This window comes from Elephantulus edwardii, unplaced genomic scaffold (genome assembly GCF_000299155.1).
Source record: "Elephantulus edwardii isolate Elephantulus edwardi_28Jun2011 unplaced genomic scaffold, EleEdw1.0 scaffold00137, whole genome shotgun sequence".
In the NCBI taxonomy this organism is placed as follows: Eukaryota; Metazoa; Chordata; class Mammalia; order Macroscelidea; family Macroscelididae; genus Elephantulus; species Elephantulus edwardii.
In genome coordinates, this window is record NW_006399887.1 from 1,677,338 (window position 1) to 1,694,410 (window position 17,073).

At 39.7% G+C, this 17,073-nt stretch overlaps 1 protein-coding gene across 1 annotated transcript in view; it reads left to right on the top strand.

Moving 5' to 3' along the window:
- The first annotated feature begins 206 nt into the window (after positions 1–206).
- LRRC66 (leucine rich repeat containing 66) overlaps positions 207–17,073 on the top strand; it is a 40,470-nt gene continuing 23,603 nt past the window's right edge. The window contains exon 1 of the mRNA XM_006894176.1: positions 207–693. Within this exon, the coding sequence (XP_006894238.1) occupies positions 207–693 (487 nt within the window). The remainder of the gene's footprint in view (positions 694–17,073) is intronic.

Below are 17,073 nucleotides of genomic sequence, written 5' to 3' on the forward strand. Positions count from 1 at the left end.
GTCCTTCCTTTAAAATGGGACATAAATATAATGTTATCTGTAGCTATACCATCTTAGTGGACTGTATGTTATTGCAAAAAGCCAAAGATGATCTTAAATTTTCAGTTGAGACTAGAAAATGTTCCTAAACCGTAAACTGAGTAAGTGCCTATTTGTTTTGTAAGTTGTTTTCACTAAGTTACTGTATTTTCTTTGTTCTAGACATTATGCACTGTCTCTGTCTCTGCATCATTGCCACTGTCATAGGTCTTTCTTTAACTGGAACAATGACGGATACATCAAGAACAAGCAATATTGTATTCAGTTCTGAGTGTCAGGGGGAGGTATATCTTCTGACAAACTGTTCTGTGACTAGAAACTCTGCCATTCAAGTGAATATATCACAGACACTAGTCACAGCGGATACTAGTTTCAATTTCTTCAGACTTTTCTTGTGGTCTAACATGGAAGAAGAGTGGAACATTAAGCATTTGGACCTGAGTAACAATGTCATACCGAAGATAACCTTCAGTGTGCTTGTGTGCTTACGTGGTTTGGAAATATTAAACCTCAGCAATAATGCCATCCACTCCATTTCACTGGAAGAACAGAGTCACAGGTGCTCGTGGGCGAAGCACCCCTGGAGCAGGCATTACCTGCCATCCCTAAAGGTGCTGCTTCTTCAGAGAAACAAACTCAGTGACACGCCCAAGGGTGAGTAACAATTTTTAAAAGCCAACTAGAGCAACAATACAGAGTTCATGTTTATGTCAAAATAAATCCCATGTTAGTTTTCAGTCTCTAGGAAACAGCTTACAGTAAAGTAATTTGAAGAGAGCAAATATAATAAAGGGAATTTCTTTGTGGAATTTGAAATATGAAGTTATAACACATATTATTTATAAAATGAAAACTCACTGCTGTCAAGTTGCTTCTGACTCACAGTGACTCTCTGTTGGTTTTCCAAGACTGTAAAATCCCAATGGGAGGAGACTACCCATCTTTCTCCAACTCAGCCCGCTAGTGGATTCGAACCACGGGAGATGGGTAGCCCTTGGATTTGCAGGGCAGCTAGCTACAGAATATGTCACTATAGCTTCGTGCCATTTACAGTTCTCCTATTTGGATCATTTGCATTCATGCTATGTGAATTTGTCAAAACACACTAAGACCCAGTTTAGTTTTAAGTAACAATGCATTATTGGAAATTATCTCCTTTGATTATCATGTATTTGTTAATAAATATAAGGATGCACCAAAAATAAATCGTTGAGATAACATATTTATAGCTTTTGTCTTAAAATGTTGCCTCTACTTACTCTCTAGAGGCACAGCAGATGGAAGGCATTATAATATTTGCTGTGTAAATGTTCTCATCTCCAAAACTTCTATGGCCTTTTCTGTCTTACATACTTGATATGAGACATTCTGCTGGGAAAAAAAGGTATAAGGATATCATTTGCATGCCAAAGTATACATATTTAGCTTTTTCAAGTTTTAGCATTCATATTTTTGTTGGCTGATCTCCATCAGCATTTGACTTTGTTTTTAGCAACATTTAGGCAATAATAGCAGCCTGGCAGGTAAAAAAAAATGTGTGGAAAGGACAAGGATCTCTGTTCCTGTTCTTTTTCATAAATGCAGTGACATTCTGTTTACTATTGTCAGGGCTGAGTGCAAATGACTCAGATCTTACTTTTCTGTTCTTTTTATACCTGCTAATTGTAGAACATTTAGGGGTTTTATTTTAAAGTAAGAAGGAAAATTAAAGGTAGCTATGCAATACATATTTTTCCAAAATACTCTTTGTCATTATAGGTAGATATCATAGAGTCAACACCCAAACTTATTCTTTATATCTATATATCATTTTGCCCTTCAAAACTGAAACATATTCTTTGTTTTATATTTTTCCTCAATTTTATTTTTATTTTATATTGATTTGCATACAAAACTCATATACCTTGTATATCATTCATGTACATTGTGTTCCACACATTCCTATATTCACATTGTGTTACAAATGATCATTCATCTACATTGTATTACACAAAATTATCACCATTGATTCTATGCATACTAGTACCTCATTTTTTTAGGTCCATATTGAATCTTTCCTAATTCCTTCTGTCTCTTCCTCCCCCCCACAAAACACTGTTATCTTAGTGACTTCTTCCCCTCCTCATCTTCTGCTTCCCTCGCACATAACCTTCCCCTTTTGGACTTTTATCCACATCCTGCTAGTTATTCTTCTGTTTTTACAATAATGGTCTTATGCAGTGTTTGTCCTTATGAGACTAAAGTTAGCTCAGTCAGCATAATGCTCTCTAGATTCTCTCATGTTATATAGTATTTTACAAAATTGTTATTCCTTAGTGTTGCATAATATTCCGTTGTGTGAATGTATGGTAATTTCTCAACCCGTTTGTTTGTTGATAGACATTTGAGCTGCTTCCATTTTCTTGCTATTGTGAATGTTGCTAGGAACATCAGTGTACAAGTCTGCATTTGTGTCTCGGTTCTATTTTCCTTGGGAAAATAAAATTGCACTGTTAGCAATTCTTAGCAGTGCAAAATCTGGGTCACATGGGACTTCTGTGTTCAGGCTTTTGAGGAAACGCCAAACTGTCTTCCAGAGTGGTTGTATGATTTTACAATCTCACCAACAGTGCATGAGAGTACCAATCTCTTCACATCCTCTCCAAGATTTATTGCTTGCCTCCTGTTAAACTTTTCTACTGCTACTGGAGTGAGGTAATATCTCATTGTGGTTTTGATTTTCATCTCTCTTATTGCTAGTGATTTTGAGCATTTCTTCATGCATCTGTTGGCCATTCAAATGTCTTCCTTTGTGAAAAGTCTTTTCATGTCTTTTGCCATTTTCTGATTATCAGTCTTTTCCTTGTAGAGGCCCTGTTGTTCTTTGCTGTCAAGTTGCTTGTGACTCATTGCAACTTTATATACTCTATATCTGATCCCTGTCCTATCCTGAGCCAATTTCACCATCTCTGATGCACCAACTACCTCCATTACCCCAGTTATAGGGTCAATCCATCTTATCCAGATCTTTTCCTGTGCCATTCCTCCACCCTTGCAAGCATGGGCTTGCTTTTCAAGGGCTGGCTTTTCCTGACAACATGCTCAAAGTATGTGAGATGGAGCTTCAAAATCCTTGCCTCACAGAAGCAGCTTTCTGTCACCTTCTCCAGGACAGACTTGTTTTTTCTCTTGGCAGTCCATGGTATGTTCAGTACTCTTCTCCAGCACTACGGCTCAAAGGCATCGTTTCCTCTTCTATCACCTTAGTCATTGTCCAGCTCCCTAATGCATAACCAGTAATTACAAAGACCATAGCTTTGTTTAGGAGCACACATTGTTACTCTTCAGTACTCTGGAGAGGTCCTTGACAGCAGGTTTCCACAGTGCAATAAACTTTCTTTATGAGACCTTTATCTGAGATGTCACTGACAAATGTTTTTCCCAGTTTTTTTAACTCCTTTAGAAAAAAATTTTCAATGTACACAAGGGCTTAACTTTTAGAAGGCCCTATCTGCTAATTTTTGTCACCTCCTGTGCATTTCTGGTTAAATGTCTTTGAGCTGTGGTACTGGAAAAGAGTACTGAATATACCATGGGTTGCTAGGAGAACAAATAGGTTCATCCTGGAGAGAGTGAAACTAGGCTGCACCTAGGCTGCAAGGTTTCTGAAGCTTCATCTGTCATACTTTGGGCTTTTGCAAGGAATGACCAGTCCTTGGAGAGGGACATCATGCTTTGGAGGGTGGAGGGACAGCACAAGAAAGAAAGACCCTGGACAAGATAGATTGACTCCGTGACTGGGGTAATGAGGATAATTGTGTCAGAGACAATGAATTTGGCTCAAGACAGAGCAGAGCTGTTGTACATAAGGTTGCAACATGAGTTGCAAGCGACTTCATGGTACATCACAACAACTTATACCCTATGTGAGGGCTTCTAAGTTTTATCCAATTTTGTCTCTATTTATAATCTTTATGGTTTGGAGCTTTACTCCTATGTCTCTGATCCACATTGAGTTGATTTTTACATATGGTATGAGCTGTGCATCCTGCCTAAGCTTTCTGCAGGTAGATGTCAAATTTTGGCAGCATCATTTGTTGAAGATGGAACATACTCTTGATGATTTTTTAACTTGTGTCATCTTATCACAAAATAGCAGAACATCTTTTATATCACTAAGTAATCTCACAAGCACTTCAAGTGATGAATAACTCTTACTATATCAGAATTGATTGAATCAAACAATATTCTGGGTTTTGGTCATTTCAGTTTTTGAACAACATTGCTATGCCTACACATATCCATAAATATAATGTACCTTTTTATTATTGTAACACAACTCATTTCCATGGACCCAGAACTAACTCATAACTCACTCTCCAGTGGGTTTATTCTCACATGAGGAGATTGCCCAACTTTCTTCCTCGAACCACATGCCTTTGGGTTGGCAATGCAGCTCCTTATCCACTAGGCACCCGAGTTCCCCTTTAAATACTATAATAGATGTGAATCTCCACCATAAATCAAGAAAACAAAGATTCTCACCACTGGGTGACTGGTAGCATCATGATAGATGGTGACGAGATTGAGATTGTTAAACAGCTTTAGTTTCTTGGCTCCACAATCAACACTCTTGGTATCAGCAGCCAAATAATCAAAAGACGAGTTGCATTGGGAAATACTGCTGTCAGGGACCTCTCCAGAGTACTGAAGAGCAACGATGTCAATCTGGAGACTGAAGTGTGCCTGATCCAGGCCCATGGTCTTCACAATTACTTGCTATACATCAGAAAGCTGGAGAATGAGTAGGGATGATAGAAGGTCCTCCTCAGTTTCAGCAAGCAAGGTTGTGTCATCTGCATAATGTAGGTTGTTGATGAGTCTTCCTCCAAACCTGGTGCCACATTCCTCCTCAGAAAGCCCAGCCTCCTGAATGTTCTGTTCTGCATATAGACTGAAAGAGTATGGAGACAGGACGCATCCCTGATGCACTTCTTTCCTGATTTTGATTCCATTTTGTTTCTTCAAAACCATCTGTTTCTAGAAATTCCTTTCCTTTAAAGGTTTAGGCTTCGGGGAAAATGAAAGTTAAAAACAGCTCTAGACTCCTTTTTCTGACCTGCCATATGCCAATGCTGGGGAAGACAGGGAACACACCCTGCTTATCATTGTTTTATATTTTCAGCTTATCGCTTATCACTGTAATAAGTCAATGGAGGAAAGAGAAGGGAATATAAGGAGGTAAAAGATGAATAAGTAAAAAATTCTCTCAGTAGCAGAGGCACTTTGTCAGGAAGTGCCAATCCTTAGGGAAAAACAACTTGATGCTTAGAAAAGTAGGGAGCCAACGAAAGAGAGGAAGACCCTTAATGAGGTGGATTGATACAGGGACTGTAAATATGGGCTTGAACATAGTGGAGATGCTGATGACAGTGCAAGATAGAATAAGGTTCAGACGTGTTGTTCATAGAGTCACTAGTTGGCTTGATGGCACCTAACAACAGTAATAACACGAGTAAATATGGAAGTGCTGTACTGCTCTTCTGAAGGTAGATTAATACCTTAATGATAACTGGCCTTTAGCAGTAATGCTGTTTCACGTAAGGGCCAGTTGCCCTATTAGTTATAGATAGAAATTAAGCTCTGCCTCTCAAATTATCATGAAAAATGTTAAATTTGTAAAGGAAAAACAAGCAGCTCCTACATGTCATATTTTATCAGAGATAGTAAGGGAGGGAGGGACAGAGGAAGAGAGAGAGCGACAGAGACAGAGACAGACAGAGACAGCTAATTGACAGTATCATAAGTTGTCACCCGCCCAGGACTGAGTCAGCTCTGCAGGCTTATTAGGAGGGTCAGCTATGAATCTGTTTCAGCTGGCTAGTCATCAGTGAATTTGAGTGGTTACTGCCTTCCCAAAGTGAGGCTACCAGTCCACTTAGAAATAAATCGAGACTTTTTTCTCCTTAAATTTCAAATTCTTTTAAAAACTGTGATATAAGCAGAGGAGTAAATAGGAGGCTCCTGTGAGGTGGTTGTATTCTGGAAGCTGGTTTCTTGTGTCTTGAGGGCCATTATGGAACGTTTGGCTGGTTTTTTGTTTTTCTCATCCACAATCAAGTGTCAGCTGAATGGACTTGTGAGGTTTAGCTAACAATGAGCTGTGGGCTGGAAATCTCTTGGTTTATAATCAACCAGTGGGTGTGCATGTATTTTAAAAAAGGGCCTTCCTTCGACCCTCAGGCCTCGTGTTAACTGATTTGGGGATGAACATTCTTTTAAATAGTGTAGCAGTGATCTGTTTGCTCTACTGAAATAACTTGGAGTTGCTGTGATGCTGAACTCTGTGCCATAGGTGTGTCAAACACCACATCATGGACACTGTTTGGTGGAGCTCCCAGACTGATTCAGGTTTGAAAGCAGGAGTGGCATCCACTTCCTAAACCACATGCCTCTGGAAACTCTATAGAGAGATGATGATAGTTCTAGAACAGGGTTCCAGTCTTTTGTTCATAGGGTCTCTGTGAGTTGTACTTGACTCGACGGCACTTAACAACAACAGTCCACTATAGCTCACAAACAAAAAATCATTTGTGTCTAACTCTATGTGCCTCAAATATATTTATTTGGATCTGACACAAATAGCAGGATTCAAGCAGCTAGCCCTTGCAAGGGTATCTTTACAAACATGTTTTAAATAGTGACAACTAAAGGAATGAATGAAAATTTGCTTGCTCCAGGAAAGCCCACTGCTGCGTGGTAGATCGTCACACTTGTAACCTCAGGCCAGCTAATATGTCTTCAGAGTCGGCTGTGATGTCAGCAATAAGCTTGATGTTAGGCAAACTCTTAGAGAAGGTGCTGTCTGACAGAATATATAAAACAGACACAAGAAGGGAATTAAACATAAGAATTGTCCCAGCTTCTTCTCGTGTTTTTGGAGTGCAGCACTGATGATTGAAGAAATCAAGGCTAAATCAAGTAAGAACAATAAAATAGATCACTGCTTAAACTATCTCACTCATCAAGTAGAGTGTTCACACAGTCCTTGGGAATGCATCAGGATCAGTTTCTTACCAGGATTTCAGTTAAGCTGACAGACCAGATGCAATAGCCTGGTGTTAGTAAGGTCCAGAACAGAAGAGAGAAAGGTTTTAGAAATTAGGTGAAATAATACTTGACTTTTGAAACTGATGGTGTAAAAAAACCTTAACTAGTGTCCTGTAAATATGAAAGTGTGCTATATTTTTTTCATTTGTAAAGACTTAATAAGCCATGTCATCTTGATTGTTAATATATTGTGAAAATACCAATAATCAACATTTTCAAATCCAATGCAGGCTTTTAAAGTAACCCCAACCAAAAATATGTAGAAGGTGTTAAGAAGGAGGGACTTCAGTTCACCTATATAATTTGACCTTATTATAAGCTGGATTTAAGAGTTAATTATCCTACCCAGCACCATTTGGAGCTGCAGTCCAATGCCTAATACTCTTTGGACTTGAAGCCATCACCTCCAGATATCTTTGTTTTGTGTTTTCAGCTTATCTCACCTGCGAGACCATTTAAGAAGTTCATAGTCCATAGAGAATCCTTACTGTAACTGTGTAATAATACTTGGGTATCCCCTCGGTGACCTATTTCCAAATACACAGGCCATTTCTTGGAAATAATAAAGCTACCTCTTGCTTTTTAAAGGCAAAGGCTAATAACATTCCTACCAGCCATAGTCTAAGTGATGATAGTAGTTCAGTAAATACCAAAACCCACCTCATTAAAACTCATTGCCCCCGATGCTGCATTAATAGCAACAAGGCCAATTCCGTGTGAACTCCTGCGTATCAGAGTAGAACTGTGCTCCATTGTGGTTTCCAAGGCTGATTTTTTTATAGTCTTAAATAAATTTTTATTTTACACTGGTTTGTTTACAAAGTTCATATACATTGTTTTTCACACTACCTTCATTCACAGTATATTTCATATAATTATTCTCATTCATTATATTTTCTAAAATGAATCAACATTGAACTATGCCCCCATTGCCCTGTCTTTCAAGATCCTCATGGATCATTCCCATTTCCTTTTTGCACCCCAACTCCACCCATCATATTGTACAACCTCATGATTTTCCCCCTGCCCATCCTCTCCCCTCTGCTCCTACCCTTCCACCGTCCTTGGATCCTCATACACATTTTACTAGTTTTCCTTCAATTTCCACAGTAATTGACCTATACAGTTTTTGTCCTTATGAGACTGAGTTAGTTCCAGGCCATCCCAGGTTATTTAGTAGTTTCAAAATCATTGCTCCTGCATGCTGTCTAGTGTTCCATCATATGAATGTATAACAATTTCTCAGTCCATTCAATTGTGTTTGGATATCTGGGCTGTTATCCCTGTTCTTGCAATGATGAATAATGCTGCTACGAACATTGGTGTACAAATCTCCATTTGTGTCTCAGTTCTAATTTTCTTGGGTTATATTCCAAGCAGTGGAATAGCTGGATCATATGGAATTTCTATGTTGAGCTTCAGTCAATGGCTGATTTTTTCAAAAGTAGATTGTAGGCCTTTCTGAAGTGTCTCAGGGTTAATTAAAACTTCCCATCTGTTGGTTGTTATTAGGTGCTGTCAAGTAGAGTGTGACTTATAGTGACCCTATGAACTCTGTCCCATCCTTATAATCTCTGACATGTTTTAGCCCATTGTTTCAGTCACCATGTCAATCCACCTGATCAAACGTCTTCCTCTCTTTCACTGCCCCTCAGTCTTCCCAAGCACGATATCTGTCTCCAAGGAAAAACTTCCCCCAGCAACATACACAAAGTGTGTGAGATGAAGCTTCACCATCTTTGACTGCATGGAGCACTCTGGGGGCACCTTCTCCAAAACATACCTGTTTGTTCTTTTGGAAGTCCGTGGGATTTTCAGCACTCTTCTCCAATGCCACAGCACAAAGACATCCATTCTTTTTCTGTCATCCTTAGTCATTGTCTTCTAATCTAAGGACTCTTCCTCAATTTTTAATTTCTTCCAAGCTGAGGACTCCACATCCAGCGTTATTTCTACCCTGCCTAACTGTGTAACTGTGTTCTTCTTTTTCATAGAGTTTTAAAAAACAATTTTAAGTAGTTTTATGGGATCTTTCTGGGAGAAAATATTCCATCTTTCTCCTGCAGCACAGCTGGTGCCAGCCTTTCAGTTGGCAATACTGTATCCCAATACAGAGCACACTATGGTACCAGTGCTAATTTTGCCTGTATAAATAATTATATTGTCATTTGCTTAACTGCAAGCCCATTGAAAATGGGCTGATGTAGGTTGAACTCATTTGGATTTGACTCTGTTCCAGAGTCAGGCACATTGGCTCAGACTCGTACACACTGACCCAAGTTGGAGCTTGTGGCTGTCATGAATTTTTGTGCCAGCAGGTTAATCAGTTCAGGTACTTTACAAGTCAGTGGCAACAATCAAGAGAGCAAACCTCACCACACAAGCTCACTTCAAGTCTTTATTTAAGGTATCTCTTCTAACATTCTTTGGACCAAAGCAAGTCATTTGGCCAAACTCAATTAAATGGCGTGAGAAAGTATACTCTACACTCGGAAGAGTGAATACCTGTTTGCTGAACAATAATCCAAACTCTCATGATTAGTTCTCATTGGGATCAAAATTCTTAAAGTCCATATTAAAGAAAGACAGACTTCTTTCTGTGGAAAGCTTGGATGTGTTAGTCTATTCACAAGGGGATTGACTGGTTTTGCCATTCCACCAGGTTTCCATTGAGCAGGTTTCAGCAGTAGAATTTAGGAATCTCATTAGCTGCAAGAAATAAGAAACAAAGTATGCAACATGTGTCTTTGGGCCCAAGATTGCTGTGCCACTGAGTTCAGAACCGACAAGAGAGCTACAAGAAGCCACAGTAGAGAATCGGAGATCTGGTATGAGACAGAGCTGACCTGGGGCCACGGAACCAGAGCTAGGAGCCTTCACCCAAGCACAGTGGAGCAATATGGGGGAACATCATTACTGATGGACTAGGAGAGCTTTGTAACACTGGCCTAAGGCCACAACGCTGAAGACTGAAGGGTCTGCAAGCACATTTCAGAAGCAGTCCTCACTGGAAATTGTATCTTGTTGTCAACTTGAACAGTAACCTGTTAACTTCCTAGTAAACCTCATAATTGTGAGTATGGTTATGTGAAGTCTATCTAGTGATTGCAGTGGATTTCAGACCCATTAGAGCAGTAGGGTTGGTGCATTAGTAGAAAATAGTTTGAAAACATGGGGGATTTGTCGGACCCCATGGGAACTGATTTTGTGTTGTAAATGCTGATGATGGTGGCATTTCCCACTTGTAGGGTAAGAAAAGCTCAGATGTGGCCATCTCTACTGTACCCTCAGTCATTTTTATTACTCCTAACTTAATGTTGAAAGAAAAATATGGCAGTTGCCCACCACCCTCAAGCTTGACCACTTCCTGAGAGTCTTAATAACACCTGAGCTGGTCACATCAAAGATCAGACCAGACAATGGATCTTGATAAGAGTCTAAGCTTAAGAAACAAAACAAAAGCTAAAACTTAACTTAATTAACATGCCAAATTCTGAGAAGTGCCATCTTAGTCCTCCCCAGGGCGCCTATGAAAAGAAAACCCCCCAAACTACCCGCTATTTGGATCCTGTCTGCATGCCATGCGGCTGGGTCACTTGGTGTCCCTCTCAGACCACGCAGTAAAGGCCTGTTTGTTTCTTGGGACCAGTTCCTTTCTTTATTTCTCTCCCTCTCACCCTCATGCTCTTTTTTCGTATCTAACAAAAGTAATAAAATATTATCTGGTCCTGTGTCATCACTATGATCATTTGCAGAAAGAGCCATTGTGGTCTATAGAGTTTTTATTGGCTGATTTTCAGAAGTACATCATCAGGCCTTACTTACTACTCTTAGTCTTTAAGCTCTGCTGAAACCTGCTCAACATCACAGCAAACCTGCAAGTCACAACTTATAGATGAGTGGGGCCTGCACATGAGCTGTGTTGGCTAGGAATCAAAACTGAGTCTCCTGCATATTGTTGTTGTTGTTAGTGCCATCGAGTTGAATATGACTATGAACAACTGATCCGAATCCTATCCTATCTTGTTCCATCCTCATCATCTCTCACACACTTGAATCCATCCTGTCGAGGGTCATCCTCTGTTTGCTGACCCTCCACCTTTCCAAGAATGATGTCTGTCTCTAAGGAATAGCCTCTCCTACTAACATGCCCCAAGTATGTGAGATAAAGCCTTGTCATCTTTGCCTCCAGTGAGCATTCTGGCTGTACCCTCTCCAAGACATATCTGTTTCTTCTTTTGGCAGTCCATGAGTTGTTCAGTGCTCTTCTCCAACACCACAGCTCAAAGGCATCAATTCTTCTGTCATCCTTATTCATTGTCCAATTCTCAAATGAAAATCAAGTGATGGGAAAGACTGTGGCCTGAATTGGGTACAACTTAGTCTTCAAACTGACATAATTTTTCCTCAGTAATTTGGAGAGGACCCTGAATGCAGGCTTTCCCAGTGCAGTGTGTTTCCTGATCTTCTGACTGTTGGTACCCAGGTTGTTGATTGTGGAGCCAAGTAAGATGAAATTATTAATAATTTCAATATTTCCCCTATCTACCATGATGTTGCTTATTCTGCATAGAATGTAAATAGTCTACCACTGAATAACCACTGTCATCATTTTAAGGGGGTATCAGTATGGCTAAAGGGTAAAATAGTTAAAAGATCAAGTTTTTCATTTTCTAAGCTCAGGTTTTGTTATTTGCAAAGTGAGAATAATTTTCCAAGGCTTTGTGAAGATTAAAAGAGGTGTCTGAAAATCTTTGAGCATAAAGGGTTTAATGACAAATGTACAAATCATTTCATCTCTCCACTCCAAAGCTAGACATTATCTTCACCCTCTACTGAACATCTGCGATACTTTTTATATTCAACTAAATGCTGAGATTTCACAGACAATATGAGGTTGGCCCTCTTTTAGGCCAGGTAAGAATAGTTAGGGAAAGTATAGCTTCTTTAATATTTTATTCTTATACCACATTTTTTTACTGGACCTATATACTTTCATATTAAAATGTAAGAATATTTTTTGCTCTACAAAGAAATCTAGTGTGTGAAAGACATATTAAAGAAATTCAACAACTGGTTGTCAGCCCAACTCTTCAGTTAGACATATTCAGAAGTCTTGGTGGTGAGTGGTGCTGTGGTTTAAGAATTAAGCACAGAAACAAAATATTGGCATTTCACACCTACCAGTAGATGAGGCAATTCACTACTATGGCAATTTACAGCTTCAGAAACCCTAGAAGGCAGTTCTACCCTGTCCTATAGAGTCACTGTGAATCACAGTCAACTCAAGGGCAATGGTTTTGGTAGATGCTTAGATTAGAGTCCTGCTGTATTGTGGGGTTAGGGAGATATCTGAGTTACCTGAAGTGGTAAGAACTTGGGCAATGACTATTTGGGAAAAAAAAATAGAATCATTTCTTATTGATATGCCAGATGAGTGTTAGTCTTTGTGCTCTCTTGTTTTTCATAAAATCTGCGAACATTTTGTTCCCATCTTGGACTTCTATTTTTGACAGACATACAAATACAAAGAAAGTGGCAAGAAGCTGCATTGAAATCTCGAAGGCACACAATTCAAATTCACCTGCTCCTCCACGGTAGAAGGATGAGCAATCTCCTCCCAGGGGGATTAACTGCCTCTGAAAACTTACTCCATTGCACACAACAAACAGCATATATAACTGTTAATGAAAACAGAAATAGCCAGTCAGCTTATGTTTGGCTGTTAACAAAATAAAAATTTAAAAAAAAATGCCCAAGCACTTTACACCCAGCTTTAAGGTAAATCAAAACACTTACCCTCTAGAATCCAACTACTCTAAGCTGGAGACTCACCCTCAAGCAGGACCCAACCAACTTTTAAATCCAAAGGCCTTTTCTACCAGTCCTGACTGCTTAAATGAGAACCTTCAACCCACAGCCTCCAGAATCTAACTCTCTTAGATGTGCTCACCAGTCTATGCCAGGAAATTTGGAGGACAGCTGTCTGGCCAACAGATTGGAAGAGGTCCATATTTGTTCCCAATTCCAAGAATGGTGATCCAACTGAGTGTAGAAACTATCAAACAATATCATTAATATCACATGCAAGCAAGATACTGCTGAAGATCATTCAAATATGGCTAGAACACTACATAGGTAGGGAACTGCCAGAAGTTCAAGCAGGACTTAGAAGAGGCCAGGGCACCAGGAATATCATTGCTGATGTCAGATGGATCCTGGCTGAAAGTAAGGAATACCAGAAGCATGCCAATTTGTGCTTTATTGACTATGCAAAGGCATTTGACTATGTGGACCATAACAAATTGTGTCCAACATTGAGAAGAATGGGAATCCTGGAGCGCTTAATTGTACTCATGAAGAACCTATACATGGACCAGGAGGCAGTTGTGTGAACAGAGCAGGAGAACACTACGTGGTTTAAAATTAGGAAGGGAGTGTGAAGGGGGCTACCTGGCTGACTGGCTGGAAGGGGCCCATATTTGTTCCCATTCCCAGGAAAGGTAATCCAATAAAATATGGAAACTATTGAACAACATCATTAATAATTCATGTGAGCAAAATTTTATTGAAGATCAATCAAAAACGGCTACAACAGTAAGTTGACAGGGAACTACCAGAAGTATAAGCTGGTTTTAGAAGAGGCTGTGACACCAGGGATATCATTGTTGATGTCTGATGGATCCTAGGTGAAAGCCGAGACTACCAGAAGAAGGTATATTTGTGTTTTATTGATTATGCAAAAACATATGACTGTGTGGATCATCACAAGTTATTGCTAATATTGAGAAGAAAGGGAATCTGAGAATGCTCAATTGTGCCCATACAAAATCTATATACCTAGACTAAGAAGCTGTTGTGTGAACAGAAAAGGAATAGTGTATGGTTTAAGATCAGAAAGGGTGTGTTTCAGGGTTGTATCCTTTCTCTATACTTGTTCAATCTATATGCTGAGAAAATAATTTGTGACACTAGACTCTAAGAAGAGGAGTGTGGCACCAGGATTGGAGGAAGACCCATCAACAACCTGCATTATGCTGATGACACAACTTTCCTTGCTCAGAGTAAGAAGGATATGAAACACTTTTGCTGCAGAAGATTAAAGACTACAGCCATCAATGTGGATTATATTTCAATATCAGAGAACAAAGATCCTCAACTCGGGCCCAACAGTCAACATTATGATAGATGGAGACAAGATTGAAGCTGTCAATTATTTCACCTTTCTTGGATCAGCAATCAACATCCTTGATACCCAGCATTCAGGAAATCAGAAGATGTATTGCATTGGGCAAGTCTGCTGTTAGGGACCTCTCCAAAATACTGAAGATCAGTGATGTCAGTTTGAACAATAAGGTGCACCTGATTCATGTCACCTGCTACACATCAGAGAGTTAGACAATGAATAAGGATGGCAGAAGAATTGATGCCTTTAAGTTGTAGTGTTGGAGAAGAGCACTGAATATCTCATGGACTGCCAAAAGAACAGATATATCCTAGGAAGGATGAGGCGCTAGTGTTCCTTGAATGCAAGGATGTCAAAGCTTTGTCTTTCAAACTTTAGACCTTTATCCAGGTGAGGCTATTTCTTGCAAAGGGACATCATGCTTGGAAGGATGGATGGTGAGCAAAAGAGAAGACACCCAACAATGAATGGATTGACATTGACTTCAGCAATGGGCTCTAGTGTCTCAATGATGATGAGGATAACATAGGATAGGACAGATTTCAGGTTGGCTGTTCACTATCAGTCCTACTCAACTCAACAGCACCTCACAACAACAATAAGAGCAATATCAGTAGATGTGCTCACCAGACAGCTGCCTAGCTAATTGACTGGAAGAGATCCAAATTTGTTACCATTCCCAGGAAAGATGATCCAACAATATGTGGAAATTACTGAGCAGTATTGTTAATATCACATGCAAGCAAATTATTGCTGAAAATCGTCCACAAGCAGCTATAAGAGTATATTGACAGAAAACTGCCAGAAATTCAGACTGGGTTTAGAAGAGGGCTTGGCACTAGAGATATCATTGCCGTTATCAGAAGGATCCTGGCTGAAAGCAGAGAATACCAAAAGAATGTATATTTGTGCTTTATTGACTATGAAAAAACATTTGATTTGTGGATCACCACAAATTTTTATGACTAACATTGAGAAGAATGGGAGTCACAGGATACTCAATTGTGCTTATGCAAAATCTATACCTTGACCAAGGAGAGCAAGGGAACCTGCATGGTTTAAAATTAAGAAAGGTATGCTTCTGGATTGAAAGTGAGGAGGACCATTAAAACTAATAAAATTTAATAATAATAATAAACAAAAGAAATAAAAAGTTAAAAAAAAACCTAATAGCAGCAGCAAAGTTTAGCAGAACAGCAAACAATAAATGTTGGAAAGGAAAAAAAAAAAGAGAAAGTGAGGAGGACTTGAAACATTTGCTGCAGTAGATTAAAGACTGTAGGCTCTAATATGTATTGCATCTCAATGTCAAGAAGACAAAAATTCTCACCACCGGACCCATAAGCATCATGGTAACATCATGATAGATGGAGAAAAGCTGTCAATGACTTCATCTTACTTTGATTCACAATCAACACCCTTGGTACCAACAGTCAGGAGATCAGACAATGTATTGCATAGAGAAAATCTGGAGTCAGGGATCTCTCCAAGTTACTGAATAGCAATGAGGCCAGTTTGAAGACCGAGGTGCTCCTGATTTGCATAATGATCTTGTCAATCACTTGCTGTGCTGGACAATTACTAAGGTGAACAAAAGAAGAATTGATGCTTTTGAGCTGTGGTATTGGAGACGAATACTGAATATCCCATAAAGTGCCCAAAAAATAACATACAGATATATCTTGGAGAAAGTGCAGGAAAGATGGTAAAGCTTTGTCTCACCTACTTTGGGCATATTGTTGTTATGCGCCATCGAGTCAACTGCAACTCAAAGTGACCCTTTCGTTGTACAACAGTTCTGAAACCTGCCCTATCCTGAGACAGTCTCACTGACTCCAGCACATTTAATTCCATTGCCCCAGTTACTGTGTCACTCCATCTCATCCAGAGTCTTCCTTTTGTGCTGTCCCTCCACTCTTCTGAGCATGATGTCCTTCTCCAAGTACTAATCCTTCCTGGCCATGTGCCCAAAGCATGTGAGACAAAGCTTCAAAATCCTTGTGTCCACAGAGAAACCTGGTTTCACCCTCTCTAGGACAGACCTATTTCTTTTCCTGGTAGTCCATGGTATGTTCAATACTCTTCTCCAGCACCACAGTTCAAAGGCATCAATTTTTCATCTGTCATCCTTAGTCATTGTCCAGCTCTCTGATGCATAGCAAGTAATTGCAAAGACTGTGACCTGGATCAAGCACACCTTAGTCTCTAGACTGACATTGTTGCTCTTTAGCACTTTGGAGAGGTCCCTGACAGCAGATTTCCCTAGTGCAACTCGTCTTTTGATTTCCTGACTGCTGGTACCAAGAGTGTTGATTTTGGAGCTGACCAAGATGGAACTGTTAACAACCTCAGTCAATCTCTTCTCCATCCATCATAGTTCTGCCAGTTAGCCCAGTGGTGAGAATTTAGGAGAGACTATTCCTTGACGACCTTCTAAACCCAGCCTGGACTTCTGGCAGTTCTCTGCTGATATACTGTTCCAGTCGTTTTTGGATAATCTTCAGTAGAATCTCGCTTGCATGTGAAATTAATGATATTGTTCTGTAGTTTCCACACTCAGTTGGGTCGCCCTTTTTTGGGATGGGAACAAATATAGACTTCTTCCAGTCAGTTGGCCAAGTGGTTGTTCTCCAGATTTCTTGGCACAACTTGGTGAGCACATCCACGGCAACATCTGTTAGCTGAAATATGTCAATTGGTATACCATCTATTCCGAGGGCCTTATTTTTTGCTATTTCCTTCAAAGCAGCTTGAACTTC